This window comes from Natator depressus, chromosome 17 (genome assembly GCF_965152275.1).
Source record: "Natator depressus isolate rNatDep1 chromosome 17, rNatDep2.hap1, whole genome shotgun sequence".
Classification (NCBI taxonomy): Eukaryota; Metazoa; Chordata; order Testudines; family Cheloniidae; genus Natator; species Natator depressus.
Window position 1 is genome coordinate 23,446,369 of NC_134250.1, and position 25,877 is coordinate 23,472,245.

At 42.8% G+C, this 25,877-nt stretch overlaps 1 protein-coding gene across 1 annotated transcript in view; it reads right to left on the reverse strand.

Moving 5' to 3' along the window:
- The window catches only part of HSF5 (heat shock transcription factor 5), a 61,774-nt gene that overhangs the window by 32,702 nt on the left and 3,195 nt on the right, over positions 1-25,877 (reverse strand). Inside the window, exons 3-6 of the mRNA XM_074974751.1 lie at positions 23,713-24,087; positions 21,091-21,188; positions 10,905-11,432; positions 6,389-6,566 (exon numbers count right to left, since the gene is read on the reverse strand). Coding sequence (XP_074830852.1) covers positions 6,389-6,566; positions 10,905-11,432; positions 21,091-21,188; positions 23,713-24,087 — 1,179 coding nt within the window. The remainder of the gene's footprint in view (positions 1-6,388; positions 6,567-10,904; positions 11,433-21,090; positions 21,189-23,712; positions 24,088-25,877) is intronic.

The window sequence follows — 25,877 nt, forward strand, 5'->3', positions numbered from 1 at the left end:
TATCACAGCTCAAGCAGGAGGAAAAGCAGGGCTGGTACCACTAGGGAAAACTCTCCAGCACCAATGCACTGGTCGTGCACATACCTGGAGTGGAGTGGACATATGCAAGCACTTGAACTCCAAATTTTTGGGGTTTACATTAAACAAAAAAACAAACAACACCACCACAACAAAAAAACCCAAACCAACTCTAAATATCCTTGAAAGGCATTACAATTACTGATAATTTCACTTTTAAAAATTTTGTGTGGTAATTAGCATGAAATTAAGATTGAGCTAATTATTCCACCTCAACAAGAAATATTCTAAAAAAGTCACTTGAAAGTAAACATTGAAACTATTTAGGGCTTCTTTATAGATAAATATTGTTCTGAATTAACCGAATCAGCGTAGTTTAACTATACCATATTGTTAAAGCCATATAGCCCACCTAATATGAATAAGTTTATACTGGTATAAAGTGCTTCTGGTATCTCAAGTGCCAATACACAAATGCAAGAAGCCTGGGAAACAAGCAGGGAGAACTGGAAGTCCTGGCAAAGTCAAGGAATTATGATGTGATTGAAATTACAGAGACTTGGTGGGATAACTCACATGACTGGAGTACTGTCATGGATGGATATAAACTATTCAGGAAGGACAGGCAGGGCAGAAAAGGTGGGGGAATTGCATTGTATGTAAGAAAGCAGTATGACTGCTCAGAGCTCCGGTATGAAACTGCAGAAAAACCTGAGTGTCTCTGGATTAAGCTTAGAAGCGTGAGCAACAAGGGTGATGTCGTGGTGGGAGTCTGCTATAGACCACCGGACCAGGGGGATGAGGTGGACGAGGATTTCTTCCGGCAACTAACAGAAGTTACTAGATCGCAGGCCCTGGTTCTTATGAGAGATTTCAATCACCCTGATATCTGCTGGGAGAGCAATACAGCGGTGCACAGACAAGCAATACAGCGGTGCACAGACAACAAGGAAGTTTTTGGGAAGTGTAGAGGACAATTTCCTGGTGCAAGTGCTGGAGGAACCAACTAGGGGCAGAGCTCTTCTTGACCTGCTGCTCACAAACTGGGAAGAATTAGTAGGGGAAGCAAAAGTGGATGGGAACCTGGGAGGCAGTGACCATGAGCTGGTCAAGTTCAGGATCCTGACACAGAGAAGAAAGGAAAGCAGTAGAATACGGACGCTGGACTTCAGAAAAGCAGACTTTGACTCCCTCAGGGAATTGATGGGCAGGATCCCTTGGGAGAATAACATGAGGGGGAAAGGAGTCCAGGAGAGTTGGCTGTATTTTAAAGAATCCTTATTGAGGTTACAGGGACAAACCATCCTGATGTGTAGAAAGAATAGTAAATAAGGCAGGCGACCAGCTTGGCTTCACAGTGAAATCCTTGCTGATCTTAAACACAAAAAAGAAGCTTACAAGAAGTGGAAGATTGGACAAATGACCAGGGAAGAGTATAAAAATATTGCTCGGGCATACAGGAGTGAAATCAGGAAGGCCAAATCACACCTGGAGTTGCAGCTAGCAAGAGATGTTAAGAGTAACAAGAAGGGTTTCTTCAGGTATGTTAGCAACAAGAAGAAAGTCAAGGAAAGTGTGGGCCCCTTACTGAATGAGGGAGGCAACCTAGAGACAGAGGATGTGGAAAAAGCTAATGTACTCAATGCTTTTTTTGTCTCTGTCTTCACGGGAAGGTCAGCTCCCAGACTACTGCACTGGGCAGCGCAGCATGGGGAGGAGGGGACCAGCCCTCTGTGAAGAAAGAAGTGGCTGGGGACTATTTAGAAAAGCTGCACAAGCACAAGTCTATGGGGCCAGATGCGCTGCATCCGAGAGTGCTAAAGGAGTTGGTGGATGTGATTGCAGAGCCATTGGCCATTATCTTTGAAAACTCATGGCGATCGGGGGAGGTCCCAGACGACTGGAAAAAGGCTAATGTAGTGCCCATCTTTAAAAAAGGGAAGGAGGATCCTGGGAACTACAGGCCAGTCAGCCTCACCTCAGTCCCCGGAAAAATCATGGAGCAGGTCCTCAAGAAATCAATTCGGAAGCACTTAGAGGAGAGGAAAGTGATCAGGAACGGTCAGCATGGATTCACCAAGGGCAAGTCATGCCTGATGAATCTAATTGCCTTCTATGACGAGATAACTAGCTCTGTGAATGAGGGGAAAGCAGTGGACGTGTTATTCCTTGACTTTAGCAAAGCTTGAGACACGGTATCCCACAGTATTCTTGCCAGCAAGTTAAAGAAGTATGGGCTGGATGAATGGGCTATAAGGTGGACAGAAAGTTGGCTAGATTGTCGGGCTCAACAGGTAGTGATCAACGGCTCGATGTCTAGTTGGCAGCTGGTATCGAGTGGAGTGCCCCAAGGGTCGGTCCTCGGACTGGTTTTGTTCAATATCTTCGTTAATGATCTGGAGGATGGTGTGGATTGCACCCTCAGCAAGTTTGCAGATGACACTAAACTGGGAGGAGAGGTAGATACGCTGGAGGGTAGGGATAAGATACAGAGGGACCTAGACAAATTGGACGATTGGGCCAAAAGAAATCTGATGAGGTTCAACAAGGACAAGTGCAGAGTCCTGCACTTAGGACGGAAGAATCCAATGCACCGCTACAGACTGGGGCCCGAATGGCTAGGCAGCAGTTCTGCAGAAAAGGACCTAGGGGTTACAGTGGATGAGAAGCTGGATATGAGTTAACAGTGTGCCATTGTTGCCAAGAAGGCCAATGGCATTTTGGGATGTGTAAGTAGGGACATTGCCAGCAGATCGAGGGACGTGATCATTCCCCTCTATTCGACATTGGTGAGGCCTCATCTGGAGTACTGGAACCACCTGATCAACATCCTCTACAGCAAAAAGGAAAGATAAATAATGAGCTCTCAAAAATGGATACTCTCATAAAAAACCAACCTTCCACACAAACTTCCTCGTGGCTGGACTTTACTAAAACTGGACAAGCTATTTACAACACACACTTTGCTTCTCTACAAAAGAAAAAGGACTCTAAACTTTCTAAACTACTACATGCCACAAGGGGCCACAGCAATGGTTCCCTCAACCCACCCAGCAATATTGTTAACCTATCCAACTATACTCTCAGCCCAGCAGAAGCAACTGTCCTATCTCGGGGCCTCTCCTTCTGCCCCTGCACCCTCATGAACATGATACAGTTCTGTGGTGACCTAGAATCCTATTTTCGATGTCTCCGACTCAAGGAATATTTCCAACAAACCTCTGAACAACATACTAATCCACAGAGACCTTCCTACCAACACTACAAAAAGAAGGATTCTAGGTGGACTCCTCCTGAAGGTCGAGACAGCAGACTGGAAATCTACATACAGTGCTTCCGCCGACGTGCACGGGCTGAAATTGTGGAAAAGCAGCATCACTTGCCCCACAACCTCAGCCGTGCAGAACACAATGCCATCCACAGCCTCAGAAACAACTCTGACATCATAATCAAAACGGCTGACAAAGGAGGTGCTGTTGTCATCATGAATAGGTCGGAATATGAACAAGAGGCTGCTCGGCAGCTCTCCAACACCACTTTCTACAAGCCATTACCCTCTGATCCCACTGAGAGTTATCAAAAGAAACTACAGCATTTCCTCAAGAAACTCCCTGAAAAAGCACAAGATCAAATCTGCACAGACACACCCCTGGAACCACGACCTGGGATATTCTATCTACTACCCAAGATCCATAAACCTGGAAATCCTGGGCGCCCCATCATCTCAGGCATTGGCACCTTGACAGCAGGATTGTCTGGATATGTAGATTCCCTCCTCAGGCCCTACGCTACCAGCAGTCCCAGCTACCTTCGAGACACCACTGACTTCTTGAGGAAACTACAATCCATCGGTGATCTTCCTAAAAACACCATCCTGGCCACTATGGATGTAGAAGCCCTCTACACCAACATTCCACACAAAGATGGACTACAAGCCGTCAAGAACACTATCCCCGATAATGTCACGGCTAACCTGGTGGCTGAACTTTGCAACTTTGTCCTTACCCATAACTATTTTACATTTGGAGACAATGTATACCTTCAAATCAGCGGCACTGCTATGGGTACCCGCATGGCCCCACAGTATGCCAACATTTTTATGGCTGACTTAGAACAACGCTTCCTCAGCTCTTATCCCCTAACGCCCCTACTCTACTTGCGCTATATTGATGACATCTTCATCATCTGGACCCATGGAAAAGAAGCCCTTGAGGAATTCCACCATGATTTCAACAATTTCCATCCCACCATCAACCTCAGCCTGGACCAGTCCACACAAGAGATCCACTTCCTGGACACTACAGTGCTAATAAACGATTGTCACATAAACACCACCCTATACCGGAAACCTACTGACCGCTATACCTACCTACATGCCTCCAGCTTTCACCCTGACCACACCACACGATCCATCGTGTACGGCCAAGCTCTGCGATACAACCGCATTTGCTCCAACCCCTCAGACAGAGACAAACACCTACAAGATCTCTATCAAGCATTCTTCCAACTACAATATCCACCTGCGGAAGTGAAGAAACAGATTGATAGAGCCAGAAGAGTTCCCAGAAGTCACCTACTACAGGACAGGCCTAACAAAGAAAATAACAGAATGCCACTAGTCGTCACCTTCAGCCCCCAACTAAAACCCCTCCAACGCATTATCAAGGATCTACAACCTATCCTGAAGGACGACCCAACACTCTCACAAACCTTGGGAGACAGGCCAGTCCTTGCCTACAGACAGCCCCCCAACCTGAAGCAAATACTCACCAGCAACCACATACCACACAACAGAACCACTAACCCAGGAACCTATCCTTGCAACAAAGCCCGTTGCCAACTGTGCCCACATATCTGTTCAGGGGACACCATCACAGGGCCTAATAACATCAGCCACACTATCAGAGGCTCGTTCACCTGCACATCTACCAATGTGATTTATGCCATCATGTGCCAGCAATGCCCCTCTGCCATGTACATTGGTCAAACTGGGCAGTCTCTACGTAAAAGAATAAATGGACACAAATCAGATGTCAAGAATTATAACATTCATAAACCAGTCGGAGAATACTTCAATCTCTCTGGTCACGCGATTACAGACATGAAAGTTGCGATATTACAACAGAAAAACTTCAAATCCAGACTCCAGCGAGAGACTGCTGAATTGGAATTCATTTGCAAATTGGATACAATTAACTTAGGCTTGAATAGAGACTGGGAGTGGCTAAGTCATTATGCAAGGTAACCTATTTCCCCTTGTTTTCCTAACCTCCCTCCCCCTCCTTCCTCAGACGTTCTTGTTAAACCCTGGATTTGTGCTGGAAATGGCCCACCTTGATTATCACACACATTGTAAGGAGAGTGATCACTTTACATAAGCTATTACCAGCAGGAGAGTGGGGTGGGGGGAGAGAAAACCTTTTGTAGTGATAAACACCCATTTTTTTCATGGTCTGTGTGTATAAAAACATCTTCTGTATTTTCCACAGTATGCATCCGACGAAGTGAGCTGTAGCTCACGAAGGCTTATGCTGAAATAAATTGGTTATTCTGTAAGGTGCCACAAGTACTCCTTTTCTTTTTATCTGGAGTACTGTGTCCAGTTTTGGGCCACACACTACAAGAAGGATTTTTTAAAAATTGGAAAACGTCCAGCGGAGGGCAACAAAAATTATTAGGGGACTGGACACATGACTTATGAAGAGAGGCTGAGGGAACTGGGATTGTTTAGTCTGCGGAAGAGAAGAATGAGGGGGGATTTGACAGCTGCTTTCAACTACCTGAAAGAGGGTTCCAAAGAGGATGGATCTAGACTGTTCTCAGTGGTAGCAGATGACAGAACGAGGAGTAATGGTCTCAAGTTGCAGTGGGGGAGGTTTAGGTTGGATATTAGGAAAAACTTTTTCACTAGGAGGGTGGTGAAGCACTGGAATGCGTTACCTAGGGAGGTGGTGGAATTTCCTTCCTTAGAAGTTTTTAAGGTCAGGCTTGACAAAGCCCTGGCTGGGATGATTTAGTTGGGGATTGGTCCTGCTTTGAGCAGGGGGTTGGACTAGATGACCTCGAGGTCCCTTCCAACCCTGATATTCTATGATTCTATGGTACAGTTTATTCTTGTATGGAAAGGAAAATAAGCTATACTGGTATAAGGCATGTTTATACCTGTACAACTGTGGCAATATCAGTGGTTGTACTGGTATAATTATTTCAGTTAAAAAAAAGTACACAATTATCCAAAATAGGTATACTTGTATAACTTTCAAGTGTAGACCAAGCCTTACACTGTTCATCATTCTCTCTGTCTTGAATGCATGGCTCCTTAGTCACCAGTCACAGGAAACACTGGTAAAGCTATGGACCCAATTCTTACCAGGAGACTTGCCCTTCTGTGAACTGCTTCTTCTCTCTCTGCACCTGGTTTGTATGGATGAAGCTGTGTCTTTGACAGATTTGCTCACAGGTCCCACATCTGAAATAAGGAATCCTACCTGCTCCGAAGACACAACTGTCTCTGATGGGTTGGTTTGACACTTAATACTGGGATCCACCTTTAAAAAAAATCAAAACCTACTCAATACTTTCTGTAATCACTTTAGGGGATTTAATGCAGATAAATATCTCTTTCTCTCATGGAATGTCCACTTCAAGGGACATTCTACAAACAGAAAACACTACTTGGAGCTTAGATGCCATTAAAGAAAACTGGTCTGATTTTCGTAAGGTATAAACTGTGTAAAATAAATGTAAAAATAAAAGCTCTCTTTTTTAAAAATTGTTATTTCTGAGCATCTTGGTGATCTGTAATATCACTTATGACATCAGCAATTTGAGCTCCATCCTAACATGATATTTAACAAAAAAAAAAAAATCTTCAAGGTCAGATTTTTAAACGAGTGCTAAAGAGGTGTAACTGTATACTCCAATGACTAGTAAGGCATCTAACTAGCCACTTACATGCACAACTGCCACAATTCTATGTGCATTTCTAAAAATGTCTCTAAGTCTAGTATTTAAGCAAAGTGATATTTTACACAGTAACATTATTCTGTTTAAGTAAATATTACAAAATAAAAACTAGTTTTCAGATTTTTTCATTGTATCAGCATATACTCATATCTCAAATGATGTTATCATTCAGCAAGATAGTTGTCAGCTGCAGTCTCAAAGTGCCAGAACTTGTCCAATCTATTAATAAACAGGGTTGAGAGTATATGCAATAAAGGGACAGGATGTCTGGCCAAAATTGTTTGTTGATATCTAGTGTGAAAGTTCCTCCTTTGCCTCGGTGGGTCCTGCGCTTATTGTCGGATTTGCTCGCCTCAGAGGTTCACGGCAGCCCCCAGTTTGGCCACTTTCATGGCTCAAATCTGCCATTCACTCAGTTAGCCTCATCACTGGCTATGGGGAAAAGGAAGACGAACAATCCCCGCAGTCTCTTCTGATCTACCCAGTGGATCAGGCCAGAGACCTTCCCCTCCGGTGGAACCCACAGTCCAGGTCAACTCCTCCGGTATCAAGTAGGAAGTTGGGGAGATGGAGGGATGGGGGGAACCCGGGCCCGCCCTCTACTCCGGGTTCCAGCCCAGGGCCCTGTGGATTACAGCTGTCTACAGTGGCTCCTGTAACAGCTGCACGACAGCTACAACTCCCTGGGCTACTTCCCCATGGCCTCCTCCCAACACCTTCTTTATTCTCACCACACGACCTTCCTCCTGATTTCTGATAATGCTTGTACTTCTCAGTCTTCCAGTAGTACGCCTTCTCACTCTCAGCTTCTTGCGCCTCTTGCTCCCAGCTCCTTGCACGCACGCCACAAACTGAAGTGAGCTCCTTTTTAAACCCAGGTGCCCTGATTAGCCTGCCTGTCTGAACTGATTCTGGCAGCTTCTTGATTGGCTGCAGGTGTTCTAATCAGCCTGTCTGCCTTAATTGTTTCCAAAAAGTTTCTGATTGTTCTGGAACCTTCCCTGTTACCTTACCCAGGGAAAAGGGACCGACTTAACCTGGGGCTAATATATCTGCCTTCTATCACTCTCCTGTAGCCATCTGGCCCGACCCTCTCACCCTAGGTATACCGTTGTGTTAAGAACACTCATGAAAAATTTCAGCTTGAAAACAAGTTTTTCTGAAGGTTAATAACTACCAAAAATAGAGGGGTTGTTTCTTTAACAACAATTAATGTAATGCTAAAATGGCCTGGAACCTATAGGGTCCAGAGTGGCCTAGACAAATTGGAGGATTGGGCTAAAAGAAATCTGATGAGGTTCAACAAGGACAAGTGCAGGAGTCCTGCACTTGGGATGAAAGAATCCCATGCACTGCTACAGGCTGGGGACCGACTGGCTAAGCACCAGTTCTGCAGAAAAGGACCTGGGGATTACAGTGGACGAGAAACTGGATATGAGTCAGCAGCTATACCCTTGTTGCCAAGAAGGCTAATAGCATATTGGGCTGCATTAGTAGGAGCATTGCCAGCAGATCGAGGGAAGTGATTATTCCCCTCTATTCGGCATTGGTGAGGCCACATTTGGAGTATTGTGCCCAGTTTTGGGCCCCACACTACAGAAAGGATGTGTACAAATTGGAGAGAGTCCAGCAGAGGGCAACGAAAATGATTAGGGGGCTGGGGCACATGACTTACGAGAAGAGGCTGAGGGAACTGGGTTTGTTTAGCTTGCAAAAGAGAAGAGTGAGGTGGGATTTGATAGCAGCCTTCAACTACCTGAAGGGGGGTTCCAAAGACGATGGCACTTGGCTGTTCTCAGTGGTGGCAGATGGCAGAACAAGAAGCAATGGTCTCAAGTTGCAGTGGGGGAGGTCTAGGTTGGATATTAGGAAAAACTATTTCACTAGGAGGGTGGTGAAGGACTGGAAAGGGTCACCTAGGGAGGTGGTGAAATCTCCATCCTTAGAGGTTTTTAAGGCCCGGCTTGACAAAGCCCTGGCTGGGACGATTTAGTTGGTGCTGGTCCTGCTTTGAGCAGGGGGTTGGACTTGATGACCTCCTGAGGTCTCTTCCAACCCTAATCTTCTATGATTCTATAAGTGCTGCAAAGATGTGAATAGATGTTGCTCTGCAGTGCAAGCATAAATGGAAGCAGATTCATGGTCCAAATAAGGTTAAATGAAGAACTAGACAGAATATAGGCTTTTCCCCCTGCTAAAAATTTTGCAAAAACTTGTAAAGACAATTGTTTGAGCAAACTTTTCCATGGAAAGTAAGATCCTGGCGAAAATCTGAAATCCAAAATATTTTGATTTGGAAGTGCTGCCATGCTCCCTTTCTCCTCCAAGGGCTGGGCTCCCTGGTCAGACATCTCACCTGATACACCTCTCCTCTCCTGGTGAAGGGAGACAGCTTCACCAGGGGAGTCTCTGGTCATGGTGAATCATGGGAGATGTAGCTGAGCTGGGAAGCTTAGCCCATAGAGAATGGGGACATGAGGAAACCAAATTTCAACTTCCATGAGATAGCACAAAAGGATACCTGTATCAAAATGTTTCAGTTTTTTGGTTAAATAATCATGTAAGTTTTCCATGGAAAGTAGACAGATTTTTTTTTAAATACAAAAAATTCCATTTAATCAAAAACCCAATTTCCATCAAAAACAGTTTAGATTAAAGCTTTTGACCAGCCATGGTTAAATGCTAGGTATAAATCTTTGCTTTGAGTGGTAGCCCCCTAAGCACTCATGCCTTTCTCTCCAGTGTAATGTGTAAAAGATGGAAGTAGACAGAGTGGGTATGTCTGGGAAGACCTGGATTTAGTCACAATCTCTTGATAAACTGGTGTTTAACCCTGTATCTCATATTTGAGGCCTCACTTCTATGCGGAAATAACTTGGCAGCCATACACCAGCACTCTCATTAATACAGCATACATGTCCCCTGCACATCCTGTCCTGCTCATCTTTTTTACTTTGTATGTCTAGAAAGAACAAATCAAACCAAGTATGGGATATTACAATACATAAGGTTCAGAGAAATCTTTCCTCAATGAACCAAAAAAATTGAGTTAAATAGTGTGCATAAATTAAGAATACTAACTGTCACTCAAATTAATTGCTCAGTGTTTTGGAATAACACTAAGGCTTTGTGTACAGTACCTTGCTTTTAGTGACACGGCTGTGCCGCCACAGCCATGCTGCTAAAAGGCATGCAGTGCAGCTGCTGTTTGTCGGCAGGAGAAAGCTCTCCTGCTGACAAAAAACTTCCACCTCGCCACGAGCAGCAGCGGCTTTGTCGGCAGGAAAGTCTTCCTGCTGACAAAGAGCTGTTCACACCGGCTCTTTTCATCAGTAAAACAAAAGTTTTGCCGAAGAAGTTCCAGTGTAGACAAAGCCTTAGGGCTTACCATGGATCGATGCTGCAGCGATTGATCCACCAGGGGTCGATTTAGCGGGTCTAGTGAAGACCTGCTAAATCGACCACCACTCGCTCTCCCGTCGACTCCAATACTCCACCAGAAAGAGAAGCATAAGGTAAGTTGACGGGAGAATTTCTCCTGTTGACCCAGCGCCGTGTAGACAACGCAATAAGTCGACCTAAAGTACGTCTACTCCAGCTCTGTTATTCACGTAGCTGGAGTTGCGTAACTTAGGTCGACTTAACCCCTTAAGACCTGCCCTTAGTGACATAAGACATAGTAAATACTAAGGGACAGATCACAATGGAGTGATGCGGATTTACATTGGCTGGGAATCTGACCCTGGAAGTCCAATCCAGCCAACCCTTTAGTTGCTCACAGTTTTATGTAAGTTACTTCAATGGGACTACTCACACAAGAAGTTTGTAGGACCAGGCCCTCACTGTGGTATAGTGTAGTTATCACAGCAGAATATCCTGTAGTACAGGCACACATATTGCAGTGTTCCTTTACCCCATACCTGCTGTGGACTGAATGGCAGTCCCTCCTGAAGAAACACCACTGAAGACTGAGCTGAAGCATGGCTCATCTGTTCTTTCAGTTTCGCATGTGCTTCCTGTGTGTCTGCAGGTTCCTGCACCATTTGTGCAGCAGTATTCTCTACAGGCTCGGTGGTGTGGATAGTATAAATAAATTCAGAAGACTGTGGCAGAGAACAGGCTATTGCTTGATCTGTTCCCACCATAAATGTAATATCAGAACCTACAGGTGTAAGAGGCTCCAGTTGGCTGGCGTGACTCGAGGAAGGTGCATCATTATTCCCAGGATTAACGATCAATTGCTGGCCTGCATTAGGCTGTGGGGTTGGACACTGGTTCTCCACAGGTTCCACCTTCACCATCTCTAACTTGGGGGATGAATGCATCTCATCTACAATCTGAAAGACAGCCTCTAGGTTTACTTCTGTCTTCTTGTTTTCATCAGCTGTATTGCATGGCCAGTTAGATGGCAAAAATTCAACTGGGTATGATGACTGCATTGGAGGATTCTGGGAAAAGAAAATGCAGTGGACTGTAATAAGAAAAATATTACTACAATATTAGATATATTCAAAGTTTCTTAGATTCATCAGTTCCAAGACCAGAAGGCACACTAGAGCTTCCCCAAAATAATTCCTAGAGCACATCTTTAGAATAACATCCAATCTTGATTTAAAAATTATCAGTGATGGAGAAAACCACCATGACCCTGGGTAAATTGTTCCAATGCTTAATTACTTTTGCTGTTAAAAATTTACACTTTATTTCCAGTCTGAATAGGTCTCGCTTCAACTTCCAGACATTAGTTCATGTTGTATCTTTCTTTGCGAGACTGAAGAGCCCATTATCAAATATCTGCTCCCCATGTAGGTACTTATAGACTAATCAAGTCATCCCTTCACCTTCTCCTTAAGCTAAATAGATTGAGCTCCTTGACTCCGTAACTATAAAAAGGCATGTTTTCTCATCCTTTAACTATTCTCTGGCTCTTATCTGAACCATCACCAATCAATCAACATTCTTCTTGAATGTGTGGACAACAGAACTGGACAGTCCTCTACCAGCAGTCTCACCAGTGCCAGATTCAGATGTAAAATAACTCTCTACTCCTACTTGAGATTTCCCTGTTTACACATTCAAGGAAAGCATTAGCCCTTTTGGCTGCAGCACCAAACTGGGAGCTCATGTTCAGCTGATTATCCTCCACAACCCCCAAATCTTTTTCAGAGTCACTGCTTCCCAGAGTCCCTCATTGTGTAAGTACATCTACATTCTTTTTTCCTAGATGTATAAATGTACACTTAACCATATAAAAATGTAGTGTTTTCTTGAACCCAGCTTACCAAGCAATCTAGAGAGGCCTGAATCAGTGACCTTTCCTCTTCATTGTTTACTACTCCCCTAATTTGTGTCATCTACAAACTTTGTAACTGTTGATTTTATGTTTTCTTTAATAAATCATAAATAGATCATTAATAAAATGTTAAATTGCATAGAGCCAAGAACTGATCCCTACAGGATCCCACTAGAGACACACCTGTTCAAGGATGATCCCCCGTTTACAATTACATTTTGAGACCTATTAGTTAGCCAGCTTTTAATCCATTTAATGTATGGCATGTTAATTTTGCATCTTTCTTGTCATGCAGTACCAAGCAAAATGTCTTACAGAACTCTTAGTCTATTACATCAACACTATTATCTTTAGCAGCCAAACTTGTGATCTCATCAAGTTCTTAGTAGTGTCTCAGGTCCATCAATTACTTCCCCTTAAACACCTGCCTTACACTTTGCAGGTCCACTTTTTCCCCATTTGTATCTCCAGAAATAGGCTTCAGGGTACTCAGCATGTATTCAACATTTCTCTTACGCCCAACGTTGAGAACTTTGGAGGGAAGCATCTAATTTTTGTTAGCGGAGGGCTGGCGTGCTCTCTCTCTCTCTCTCGCTCCCTTTTTTTCAGTAAGGCAAAAGAAATTTAAGCAAGTCTCAGATAATTTGAAAAGAAAATTATTGTCCCTAAAGCGGAGAGAAAACTTCGTAACACCATACAATGAAGGCCATAATTGTGATGTCCAATATTCCCTCCACCTCCCAATATCTGAGGCTGCTAATCCTCTTTCCAATATTGGCCTATAGTATATCTTTTATTACATTAAACCTAGGAATTTTGTTTGCCCCCAAATAAATTGTAACATCATAAATAGTAATTAGATAGGGATTTCTTTTAGAAGTCTTTGCAGTAAGAATGTAATCCTAGGGAAAAGCATCATTTTCATCATTGTGATTCTACCAGTCAAGGATATTATCATCCTAACCCATTTTATCATATTTTTTAAAAAGTATTTACAATAGAGTTATGTTATCTGCATTCTGTACATTTTCCTAACAGGGGTTCATATTGCCTTCAAAGGACTTTTGAGATTTTTCCCCCTAACCGAATTTAATATTTTAAAGCTATTTTGGGGTATCTTGGTTTAATTCAAGTGCTAGATGCCATCCTCACTAATACAAAAATTAACAACTGGCAGTATGTAACCTGGACCTACAGTCTTCCTACTGATCCTTGTCACCCTTTCCCTCTCCGGAAGTGTAAAGGTCCACTCTGAAAAGCTGTGGAACTAAGATCTCAGATCTTTGAGTCCTTGTGGTCAGTGAACTCCAAGGTCTTGCTCCGGAAAGAATGCATCATACTTACAACTTAGGCTTGACCAACAATGGGTATGCTAAGGTTCTCTTACTCTCTATCCACCCGAAAGCCAAAGTGATCAGCATGGGATGAAAAAGCTTCTCTCTTTTAAATTTTAGAATAGCCCGAAGTTTCAGTCACCGTAAGTCTAGCAGGAAGCGTCAGATATATTTTTCAGACACCAGCACTGTTCTTGGTCTTTTGAAGACTTTTACAACCCTGTTTCAGCATCAGTGGAAAAATACAAAGGAGAGCATAGGCTCTTGTATTTTTGAAAAAGACAGACTTCTAACATGTAAAATGATAGGAACTTGATTCAGCATTCCAGGCATAATATAACCTCAGAAAAAACAAGGTATCATCTTGCACAAGTGAAATGCAGGACACGGAATATTGGACAAACAGTGTCAAACCTTGAGGGCTGAAGCTGTCCTCATCACATTCTGTAAGTTTTTGGAAACAGGGGTACTTGAGCACATATAGGAGATACAAAATTCCACACGGCATCATTACACACAAAGTGTGAACAGAATATTAGGATATCATTATTAAAAAGACCCTTATTGTTATTTTAAAAAACGTGTGTGTGTGTGTGTGTGTGTGGTCCTTTTATTTATCCAAATCAGAGATTGTTACTAGACCACTGAAAGGCATATGTCCAATCTATGGACTACCACTGTACCAAATTTCAAGTTTCTACTTTCCCTATGAGTTGGTAGAAGTTGTTTTTTGTTTGTTTTGTTTTTTAAGGAAAAAAACTAGACAACCAACATTTTTTGTCACTCACTTCCTTCTAAAGAAGGAAATGAAAACCAAGAACCAGTAAAACTGTTTTTGCTTAAACACCACAGGAATATTCTCTTCCGGGTAGAGAAAAACCTAGAAAATTTCATCCTGAAAAGTGTAAATCAGACAAAGTTGTAAGAAATTGAAAACAGGCCTTTTGGAATGGAGATACGCAGGCAATCATAACTCTATCTGTCACTAGGCACTATAGGCCAGATTTCAAAGTATTTAGGCGCCTAAAGATGCAGATAGGTGTCTAGTGGGATTTTCAAAACACCTGAACTGGTTAGGTACATAACCTGCTTAATCACTTTTCAAAAGTCCCAGTAGGCACCTGAATACCTTTGGAAAACCTGGCCCTCACAGCTATAATACCACCAAGTGTACACAAATACTAGCAGTAGCTGGTAGTAACTCCTATATTTAGGGTGCATAACCCTTTCCATTATAAAGAATCCTTGTAATCTTCTCAGGGTGGATTTGATTTAAATCAAATTGATTAGTGATTTAAATCATGATTTAAATCACTATTCAGGAAGACTCTATTTAATCACGGATTTCTACATAAAAGTGCATTCTTGTTGGTGGTTATAACCTTAATACATATTCTTCACAACTCAGAGATAGATATAGATTTCATTTTAAAAAGGTACACACTATACATTTTTAAAGTGATTTATTTTGAAAACTTTTCAGATTACTTTTACAGCTATATCAGAAAATGAATGATTGTTTGGTTATTTCATTTACCAAAGGTAACTGAAGCAGATATTTATGAAGTCATTGGGAGGTGAATTATCTCCAGTTCAACAGGTTAATCATTAATATCTGGAGGATTTTCTTGCCATGCTGTATTAGGAGAACATCACCAGACAGACATTTAAATTGTTTTATTTAATTAAAACAACATTATGTATTCTGGATTTTTTTCTTCAACAGCAAACATAATATTTTAACAAAACAAGCATATGAATTTTTGAATTTAAAACATTCAAGTTTTTTAAAATCAGGTTTGTTTTTGTTAAAATTGTTTTTACCTAAAATAGTTAAATGAAATTAAAAAAAAAATAATTAAATTGACTATGTCAGCCAGGTCAACATGAGAAACAAGTATACAGCCAATATTCATAACTTTGAATACAACAATGACACATGCATACAAATAGGAAGAATATATTCAGTAGATCATAACCTTTACATAGATATGTTATATGGCATACATAGCATAAAACATATTCCAGTTATGTCATATATATACACATTCATAAGCATATTTCCATAAAGCCTTATGGGGTGCACCGTCACACCAAGTATTGAGAATATCTGCAAGAAAATGAGCGGGAGACAGTGCTTGTCCCATTTGTTTTTTTAATGCTTGTAATTTAACTCTGTCATTGCATATTTCTCTTTTTAAGATCTCACTCAGTTCCTTCCAAATTTCAACAGTGTCAGCAATAAAACAGTTATTTCCCTGCATTTTGTTCAAGGCTACAGAAATAGGCTTCAGGGTACTCAGCATGTGTTCAACATTTCTCTTAAGCCCAATGTTGAGAACTTTGTCTGTGACAGTGCCATCTATTTTTTCATGCTTTTGTTCACAAACTGTCATCAGATAAGGCCAGTTCTTGATATAGTGCTCAAAACAGTCTACTACGGAGTTCCATCACACGTCTTGTGAGAAAGTTAGCTTGGTTCCTCCCACTTTTTTCAGAGCAGCTGCTGCAAAGTGGTTGTTACAGAAGTATTTTGCAATTTCAACAACATTAGCCTTTATTTCTGGAACACTGAAGTCTTTGGCTAGGAGATGCATCAAATGAGTACTGCAACCATATGTTATTAGCTTGGGACTCTCTTCTAAATTTCTTCTCGTCTTGGATACATTTGCAGCATTGTCTGTGACCAAGCTGCGTACTAGACATTTCAATTTTTTTTTTCACAGTTTGTTATAGCTTTTACTCCTGCTTCTTGTCAGTATTCTGCTATGTGTGCATTTCCTGATGTATCAATTGTTTCTGTAAGGAAGACATTCCCTTCTTCTGTTGTCACACAAGCACATACAACAGGATCATTGTGGACATTGCTCCACCCATCAAGACTCAGGTTAACAATTTTACCCTCTAGACCTTTTGCATACTGCTCAATTTCTCTTTCATACACTTTATCCAGCAATTTGCTTGCAACATCTGCTCTGTTGGATGGACTGTATCCTGGTCTCAGTAACTGAACCATGTTAATGAAGTGTGGGTTCTCCATCATATAGAAAGGAGAGTTTGTTGCATAAACAAACCGGGCAATTTTTTCATCAATGACCTCTTTTTGTAATCTGCTGGTTCTTATCACAAACTTATCTATGGTTGTTTCTGGATGATGGAGATTTTTTTTTCTTTTTCCTATAGGTGATATACTGTGGCTATGTGACATACATGATGTGACTGAAACACTGTCATTGGCAGATAACTCTGAAACTATAGAAAATGATGGTGATCTTGAAGGTGGATAGTCTTCAGAATCCTGTATGTTGAGGATGGATTCTCCTAAACAAAATAAGTCAATGCAGTTATTTAATTATTATTACCAACCTGCTCATTTAGTATTACCCATTGCATTCACTGACACTCAGTACTACTTCAAAGGTGAAATTGTAAAAGGAAGACCTGCCTATTTTAGCTATTTATTTTTTATCACAACTGCATCTAAAATGATAGTACCATAGAGTAACAACTATATTTTTTGCTCAAATATGAGAATTCAAGAATACTCCACAAGGAAGACAGGCAGTCCTTAAGAAAAAAGTATGAAATAAAAAAGTTTACCAACCTGAAAATCCTTCATGTTTAGACATGTTCCTTTCATCATCTTCAACACAGCTTCCTCCTGAGACGGAACACTTCTCACAATGTTGTTTCATTCGAGCAACCAGGCCTTGGATTTCTTTGTTGCACTTTTTGCGTTTTTCACACATGCGTTTCTTACCCACAGTTAGAGGAACTTCAGTAAAATATTCCCAAACTGGGTCTCTTTTACAGCCTGCTGCCATTATAGGTTTTCCCTTCTAGTGAGAGAATGGTATGGTAGACCTCAAATCAATGAAGGTTACACTCAGAAAGACCTCAAGACTTCTAGAATATGCTGCTCAAACAGTTTCACCTTTGCTTCTACTGCCTGTCCCTCCCTTCTCACATTTATCTCCAGACTTATTCTCCTTGTTCAGATCTATTCCGCCCCCAACAATCTTCTATTCATTGAACTTTTTGAAACTTTGCACTTTTAGAAAGAGGTAAGGGATTGACTCTGTGTACACAAACTTGCAGAGGGACAATAGGGTTGAGGTCTGTTATTTCTCACTTCTCTATATTTATTTATTTTAAAACATTGTTGCTGTTAACAAGCATGTTACTTCTGGAGACACAAATCCACAGTCTGAGAACTGCAAAATTAAGCATCTCTGATGGTATCTTCTAGACCAGTGGTCCCCAACCTTTCTGTGGGAATAGCACATTCCTATTCCCAGAAGACTGTGGCGGGCACCAGATACCCCGCTGCTGAAATGCCGCCAAGAAGCAGCCATGGAAAGAAGCATCGCTGCCGAAATGCCGCCGAGAAACGGCAATGCTTCTCGGCAGCATTTCAGTGGGCGGTTCTCCAGTGGCCGCGCTCAACGGCAGCATTTCAGCGGCGCGGTGCCCTGTGGGCGCACACAACCACCCCGGCGGGCACCATTGTGCCTGGGGGCATCACGTTGGGGACCCCTGTTCTAGACTGAGCATGGAGTCCCATTGGGTAGATAGAAAGATTAACCTAAATAATCTATACAGAAGCCCCGGGGAACCCCATAAAATTGGGTCCTTAATTCATGAACTATTGGAACTAATTTAAAAAACTTTTCTTAAACATTACATGAATATATTGTCTCATACTATAGAATTAGAATTTATAATACCTATTCCATGATGAGATATCTTTGAGCTATAAGGTATCTTAATTAAAACTATCTTTAGATAGGTTTTTTCCTCAAAAGCATTTTATCAAAAAAACCCGATTTAAATAAAAAAAAATCAATTTTTTTTATTTTATTTTTTTTAAATCATTGATTTTTATCCACCCTGAATCTTTTCTTTGAGAATCTCTCAAAACTCTATTGTTTACAGCAGGTATTTAATATTCAAAAGGGAGAATCCCCTCAGGGTAGAGAAGTGTCTGTCCTTTGTCCTGTGAAATGCTATTCACACTTTGTCTCTGCCAGATTACTATTTCCCTTTGGTTCCTCAGGGAAATATTATCAGCCTGCCAAAAATCACTGAAGATTCCAAGTTTGGGCCACACCAGTGCCAAAGTAGCAGCAGCAGATAACGCACCAAGAATACCTGTGAGCTGCTGGAGAAACTGTAGCAGAAGGGGGTGAAGAGAGCCAGGCTTCCCCCACCACCAAACCAACATATGGGCCACAGCGTCCCATTACATCTGAGGACCATGTGGGCAGAAGATCCCTCAGCTCCGAGGAGGTGGAGGTCAGGGGCGGTGAAGGAAGAGAATAGCAGCTCAGTGAAACATGCTTTTACTTCTACATTGCTACCCACAATGTGATTAACCAGTACCTCTTTATACTCCTCCACCACTACTTTAATGAGACCACAGTTCGGCCCTAAATTTACATAAGTTTCTGTAAGACTATCATTGGTGGCAGGAATCATAGGCTGGGGGAGGCTGTGCCTCCCCAAACAGCCAGGTGTAGCCCTGCCCATGCTCCACCCCTTAGGCTCCCCCCCACACTTCTGTTCAGTGCGGCTTCAGAATTGGGGTCCACCATCCACCCTCCAGGTGCTCTGCCCACCGTCCCAGTGCTCCGGGGCTGCGGCTGCGCAGCCCACCAGGCCCTGGGAGGCTGAGGGGGGGCGTGCGGCCACGCTGCCCTCCCGGCGCTCGGGGGGGGGGGGGGGTGGCGGCGCTGCGGCCACACTGCCCGCTCCAGGACTCGGGGAGGTTGGGGGCACTAGCCTGGAGTTGGAGCCAGCAGATGCAGTGGGGGGGCTCCGGAAGGGGGCGCACAAGGGGCGGGGCTCGGACAGAAGGGGCATGGCTGGGGGCTAGCCTCCCCTGGGCGGCAGTTCACACGCCACCCATGAAGACCATATAAAGGCTCTTGACTAGAGGATTATAATTGATATACATGGGGATTTGTGTATTTGGCAAGAAAGACAACCAGATAATCAGGTTTGGAGAAGCCAACCCCTTTTCAGAGCACAGAGGCATATACTTTCTCAGTACATCTCACTTCACTAGTCTCATACAAAAAAGTATAAGGTCTCCTCCCATTTTAGACCTTTTGATATCCAATAAACACAGGCCCTCCAAGTCAGATACTTCCCTCTTTGTCAGAATCAGATGGGGGCATTTTCAGTAAATATAGAATTTTAGGTAATATTGACATTTTAATTTGGTTAGAGAGAAGAAGCCAACTTGATAAGTCATCTTTGATTTTGCTAAGCACAAGATAAAGTTGCAGAAATGCAAATCAGAAACCCACTTGGTATGCGGACTAGAGAGATTTCACAGTGTTATGAAAAACTCATTGTCCAACCTAGGAAATCCCTGGAGGACCACTAATACTCCAGATTTATCAACATTAATATTGAAATCTGAAATACTGAGGTTCATTAACAAAGACAAATAGAAACGCTGGAGAAATCAGCTATGTTTTCTTTTATATTGTGGTTGCCTCACCCAGAGCAAGTAGCTCCACAGAGTGGAACACTTGACCTGGTGTTTACCCGAGGACTAATCAGAGAGTTACAAAAAACACACATTTATATACATCTGTCCTTGCATGTATTTTTACAGTCAAGTTAATGGTATGTATTTTCAAAGTCATCCTCTTTCAATTCTATATCCCTCCTCCCAAGATTTCACAGTACTGTAACTCCATGCAGCGTTCCCTATAATTTTTTGTCCATGTGCGGAATGAATTTTGTTATGTGCACCAATATGGAGGCGATGTGCAACGGCAATGGGGCCGAGGGGTTCGGAGTGTGGGAGGGGGTTCAGGGGGATGAGGGCTCTGGCTGGGAGTGTGGACTCTGGGTTGGGTCGGGGATGAGGTGATTGGGGTGCGGGACAGGGCTCAGGGCTAGGACAGAGGGTTGGGGTTTGGTGGGGGTGAAGGCTCTGGCTGGGGGTGCGGGCTCTGGAGTAGGGCTCAGGATGAGAGGTTCACGGTGCAGGAGGGTGCTTAGGGCTGGGGCAGAGGGTTGGGGTAAAGGGGTGAGGGCTCTGGCTGGGGGTGCCCTCTCTCTGGGGTGCCCCAGCCCTCTGTCGCCGCAGCAGCTGGGGGATGGGGGAGGGGTGCCCCTCCACAGCTGCATAAGCGCTGTCTGGGCTGGGCTGGACGAGGCCAAGCTGAGGAAGGGGCACCTCTCCACGGCCGCGGCAGATCCCGTGGGCTGAGCTGGACCAGGTCAGGTCACCTCTCCATGGGTCGCAGCAGCTCCGGCTGGGCTGGGCCGGAGGAGAGATGCTTCTCCATGGCCGTGGCAGCTCCACTGGGCAGGGCCAGGTGCTCTCCACGGCTGCAGCAGCTCTGGCTGGGCTGGGGGAGGGACGCCTCTCCCCACCTGCGTGGCCCTTGATAGCCTGCTGCACGGCCGCGTGGCTTAGAGGGAACATGGCTTCCTCTTGTTTCAACTTAGTGCGCTCACCTGGAAATAGCTGCAGTGTGTGTAGGTTGAGGCTGTAGGACTGCCACAGCAACTAAGAGGATCTAGGTGAGTCGTAGGTGAGCAGCACTGTAACACAGCTGGAAAGAATCCAAACAGAAAAGTTATCAAATTTCTAGAACCTCTGTTCAATATTGGCACTGCCAGCTCACTTCCAAAAATCTAGTATTACCTCCATAAGGGATTTAAAATATGTAAGATTCACATCTATTATCTTAATAATAATGCTTATTCTATGTACTTAGGCTATCCAGAATCTACTGCTATGGGTCTATGCCTGATGTGTGTCTCCTGAGAAGTAAATCACACATGGGCAATGGACTATACCTTTAGGAAAAGTTAAGATGCTTAAGAAATCAATAATGAATAATCACTATAGCTGTAATGCAATTAGGAGTACACAAAGTGAAGGACTGTCTTAAAACAGGCTTGGAAATACACTTGAGGCATTTAACAGAAGGCCTGAATAGCATGAGTAGTTGACACAAAGGTCATAAGATTTAGCAATATGTATCATGTTATAAACACATAAGCCACAACAACAATAATCTGGGCTCAAAATAGCATATTTTATGTACTTTCTGGGTACACCTGAAACTACACTGACATGTTGAAATCATTGTTAAATGCACTGATGCAAATTGGCCATGCAAGAACCCTAAAATTGGTCCCTGGAATACCAAACATGGGCAGAGGGCTGACACTTAATAAATTATGGTGCCAGACACACATGGGTGTAAGGGAAAGGTGTATTTCCAACTTAGTTGAGAAGGTTGGACTGTGGAAAGCTTAATACCAAGGAAAGATGGGCTCCTTCTTCCTTTCCTCATCGCAGACAAGAGACCGAGTAGAGAGCCCCTTCCCGTTTCTTTCTCTCCCCTTTATCTCCCCCTCCCTGCTACTCTTCACAAGCCTAACTGGTAGGAGAGTGCCACTACAAAACAAGGACACAGAATTAACTGTGGACCTTCTGGGATGGTCTGAGCCAATGTACAGATGGGACGGGACAGGGAACAAGCCCAGGAAGATGTAGAGAGAGAACAAAGAAAGAGCTGAGAAGCAGCAGCACTGAGCTGGGGCAGAGAGACATGAGAGTGCAGTGTCTGAATGAGGAGCTGCTTGACAGCCAACTGCTGCACTGGTGCTTGCAACTCTTACGGATGCACAGCCTGGAGCTGACAATTCGGCTGAGACCATATAGCAAGACTCACCAGTCTGAGCTTAACAATGTATACAAGCACCAGAGCGCACAGACAGGTTGGACTGACCCAAGTGGGGAGGAGAAAGAGAGGATTGCATTGGCATGGGGCAGAGTCTGTGTGTGTCTAGCGAAGTGTGTGTGTGGGGCGGGTTATGTACGACATGCTGTATCTGGGCAAGGAAGTCTGCATAACTCCTGCTAGAAATCCGTACCTCAGTCTATTCCTGGCTTTGCCTGGGTTAGATCAAAGTGTTTTTCTATTGTTACCGTGGTGCTTGATACAGGAATTAACTCTGACCTCCCCTAAGAGGGAGGTTTGGTGTTTGTTTAGAGGTGCATGGCTAGGACCTGCGATCATTTCCCCAACCCTGGGAATCCCCCACCTGACACGTGTTCCAGATTAGTTTTGTGAGTATGCATAATGCGGGTTGTTCTTTTATACTTTTGATGCCTTAACAGTGTTGTGATTTTACTTAGAAAGATTTTTATTAAAGCCCAGATCAGTATCTCTCTCTAAGTGCCTCACCAATTTCAAATCTCTGAAGCAATTCCTTAAGTAGCCACCTAAGAGACTGAACCAGGGATCAGTAGCTTGGGCATTTTGCACCCCAATTAATTAAATGGCTATGAAAGCACGAGAAACTGGAACTCTTAAAACCCAGACGTCTGAGTTACATACACTCCAAAATTAAATACCTCTATTTGTAACATTTACAAAAAAGAAATTTTCTCTTTTCCTATAATTCAAACAAGGGTCTTAGACAATTTGCTTCAAACTTTCTGGACAAAACATCTGCTCTGGTCTGAAGATACATACAGAATTTTTGAGGCAATTTTTTTTGGGGTGGGGAGGAAGAAGAAAAAAGTCAAAAATAAAACAGACTGGAATGCATGCAACCTTAACTATGGTACTACAAGAATGATGGAGAGATAGATGTCACTTTCCATCTGAAGGTGCACAGATTACAGTATGAATGGCTCAATAGGAAAGAATTTGAGAAAATGCAAAAACGGTGGCACAGATTTTCAAGCAGGGTGAAATATCCTATCTGGGATTGTTAGGAGATCCTTTAATACATTTTCTCCAAGTCAACTTCAAATAAACTAAGTACATGTCCAAATTTCCCACCAAGAATGACCCTCCTTTCCTCTACCCTTGAAACTTGTCAAAGTGGCTTTCCAGAAAATCTGGAAGGCATGTATAGACTTCAGAACAGGGACAGTAAAGAATAAATGTTAAGAACTTGCCTTGCTGGGAGGTTCTCCCTGTTCTTTTAGGTTTGATACTCTTCCTTTCTATTCTAAGTCTTGTTTAATATGTATACATTAAAGTGCATTGCAGAAAAATAATTTGTTGATTTAAAATATCTTGATGAAAGGCAAATGTTAGACCCTTATCATACCTGTTGGGTAGTAGGTTTGGGAGTACTGTGCTGAAGGTGTGTAGTTGCTATATTTCTGGGAAGAACTGGCCATTGTCTGAGGTCCTTGTTGTATGTGCACAGAGGTGGCACTGGGTTGAAGAGTGTACGTGACCTCTGTTGGAAACCTCTGGAGTACAGGAAACGGAACCCCTTTGTCTGAAAATGTTGGGGAAGTCTCCACCTGCCCTGGAAGCATCCCAAGGGAGTTCTGCCATGTTCTGGGAGGGACTGGAGTCCGATCTGAACCTTTTGATGATAAAGTGCTGTGGTTGTGGGATGAAGCAGATACATAGGAGTAAGGAGATAAACTGTCTCGCCGAAAAGACCGATGAAACTGTCCTATTGTCAGTGCTCCTGCATGAAAAAGAATATATTTACTAGGATTACATGGTTATGAAATAAATAAAGGATCATAAAATAGAACGCTCAATCCACACACAGATTGTATTTCACCATATGAAGATAAAGTAATATCTGGCTCTAAATGTTGACAATGCAGCATTTCAATCCCCCGTTAAAAAAAAAAAAAAAAAAACTTTCAGCAGCCAGTTCCCAGCCCCACAACTTGGAAAGTAATTTTTTGCAAAGTCAGCCAGCAAACCAAATCTGAATTATTTAGAATCTGCATTTTGGTAAGCCATATGGTATAGCAAACAAGCATGAAGTAGTATGTCAGACAAGATGGAGTACAAGATTCCTAGGATGAGATTTTCAAAGCCACCTAAGAGAAGCCATTGGAAACGGGGTGTCCAAATCCTCTAGGCGGCTTTGAAAATCTTAGCTTAATTGCTTTATCACAAACTTTCTGATGGAAAGAACAAAGAAAACTCCAAAGATGGAAGAGTTAATAATAAACTCTAAACACTGGGCTTTACAACACTCTGTACTTCCAAACCTTACTTGCAGAGAGCAAAAGGCTGGTATCAAGAGTCCTGGGATGTCAGACAAGGAGGCAGTCAGCACTGCAGAAAGGGAGAGCTGCAAATTACTCAACCTCTACTAACCAATCTAAGGAATAGATTGTAGGTAGGAGGTGGCAATAGTGAGACAGGGAATAGGTGTTAATCGTGACCGGCAAAAGAGGAGATACTTATTTTATAACAGGCAGAGCTGGCAGCAATGCGACTACAGCTACAGTTATCCAACTCTTCCCACTACAAAACCTTGTTTTCATTTTTTTTAAACTTTGCTAAATTTAAACATTTAGGTGGAAATTTTCAATGGTGGGAATCTGCCCCAGGCTGAATTTTGTGTAGAAAGTTTCCGCAAAAACGGTTACATAAGAACAGCCATATGGGGCAGACCAAACATCTATCTAGCCAAGTATCCTGTCTTCTGATAGTGGCCAATGCCAGGTGCCCCAGAGCGAATGAACAGAACAAGTAATCATCAAGTGATCCATGCCCTGTCGCTCATACCCAGCTTCTGGCAAACAGACGCGAGGGACACCATCCCTGCCCATCCTAGCTAATAGTCATGAACTTATCTAGTTCTTTTTTGAACCCTGTTATAGTCTTGGCCTTCACAACATCCTCTGGCAAGGAGTTCCAAAGGTTGACTGTGTGTTGTGTGAAAAAATACTTCCTTTTATTTGTTTTAAACCTCCTGCCCATTAATTTCATTTGGTGACCTCTAGTTCTTGTGTTATAAGAAGGAGTAAATAACACTTCCTTATTTACTTTCTCCACACCAGTCATGATTTTATAAACTTCTATCATATCCCCCCTTAGTTGTCTCTTTTCCAAGCTGAAAAGTCCCAGTCTTATTCTCTCCTCATACAGCAGCCATTCCATACCCCAAATCATTTTGTTGCCCTTTTCTGAACCTTTTCTGATTCCAATATATCTTTTTTGAGATGGCACAACCACATATGCATGCAATATTCAAGGGGGGGGGGGGTGTACCATGGATTTATATAGAGACAATATGATATTTTCAGTCTTATTACCTATCCCTTTTTTAATGATTCCCAACACTCTGTTCACTTTTTTGACTGCCGCTGCACATTGAGTGAATGTTTTCAGAGAATTATCCACAGTGACTCCAAGATCTTTCTTGGGTGGTAACAGCTAATTCAGATCCCATCATTTTACATGTATAGTTGCGATGACGTTTTCCAATGTGCATTACTTTGCATTTATCAA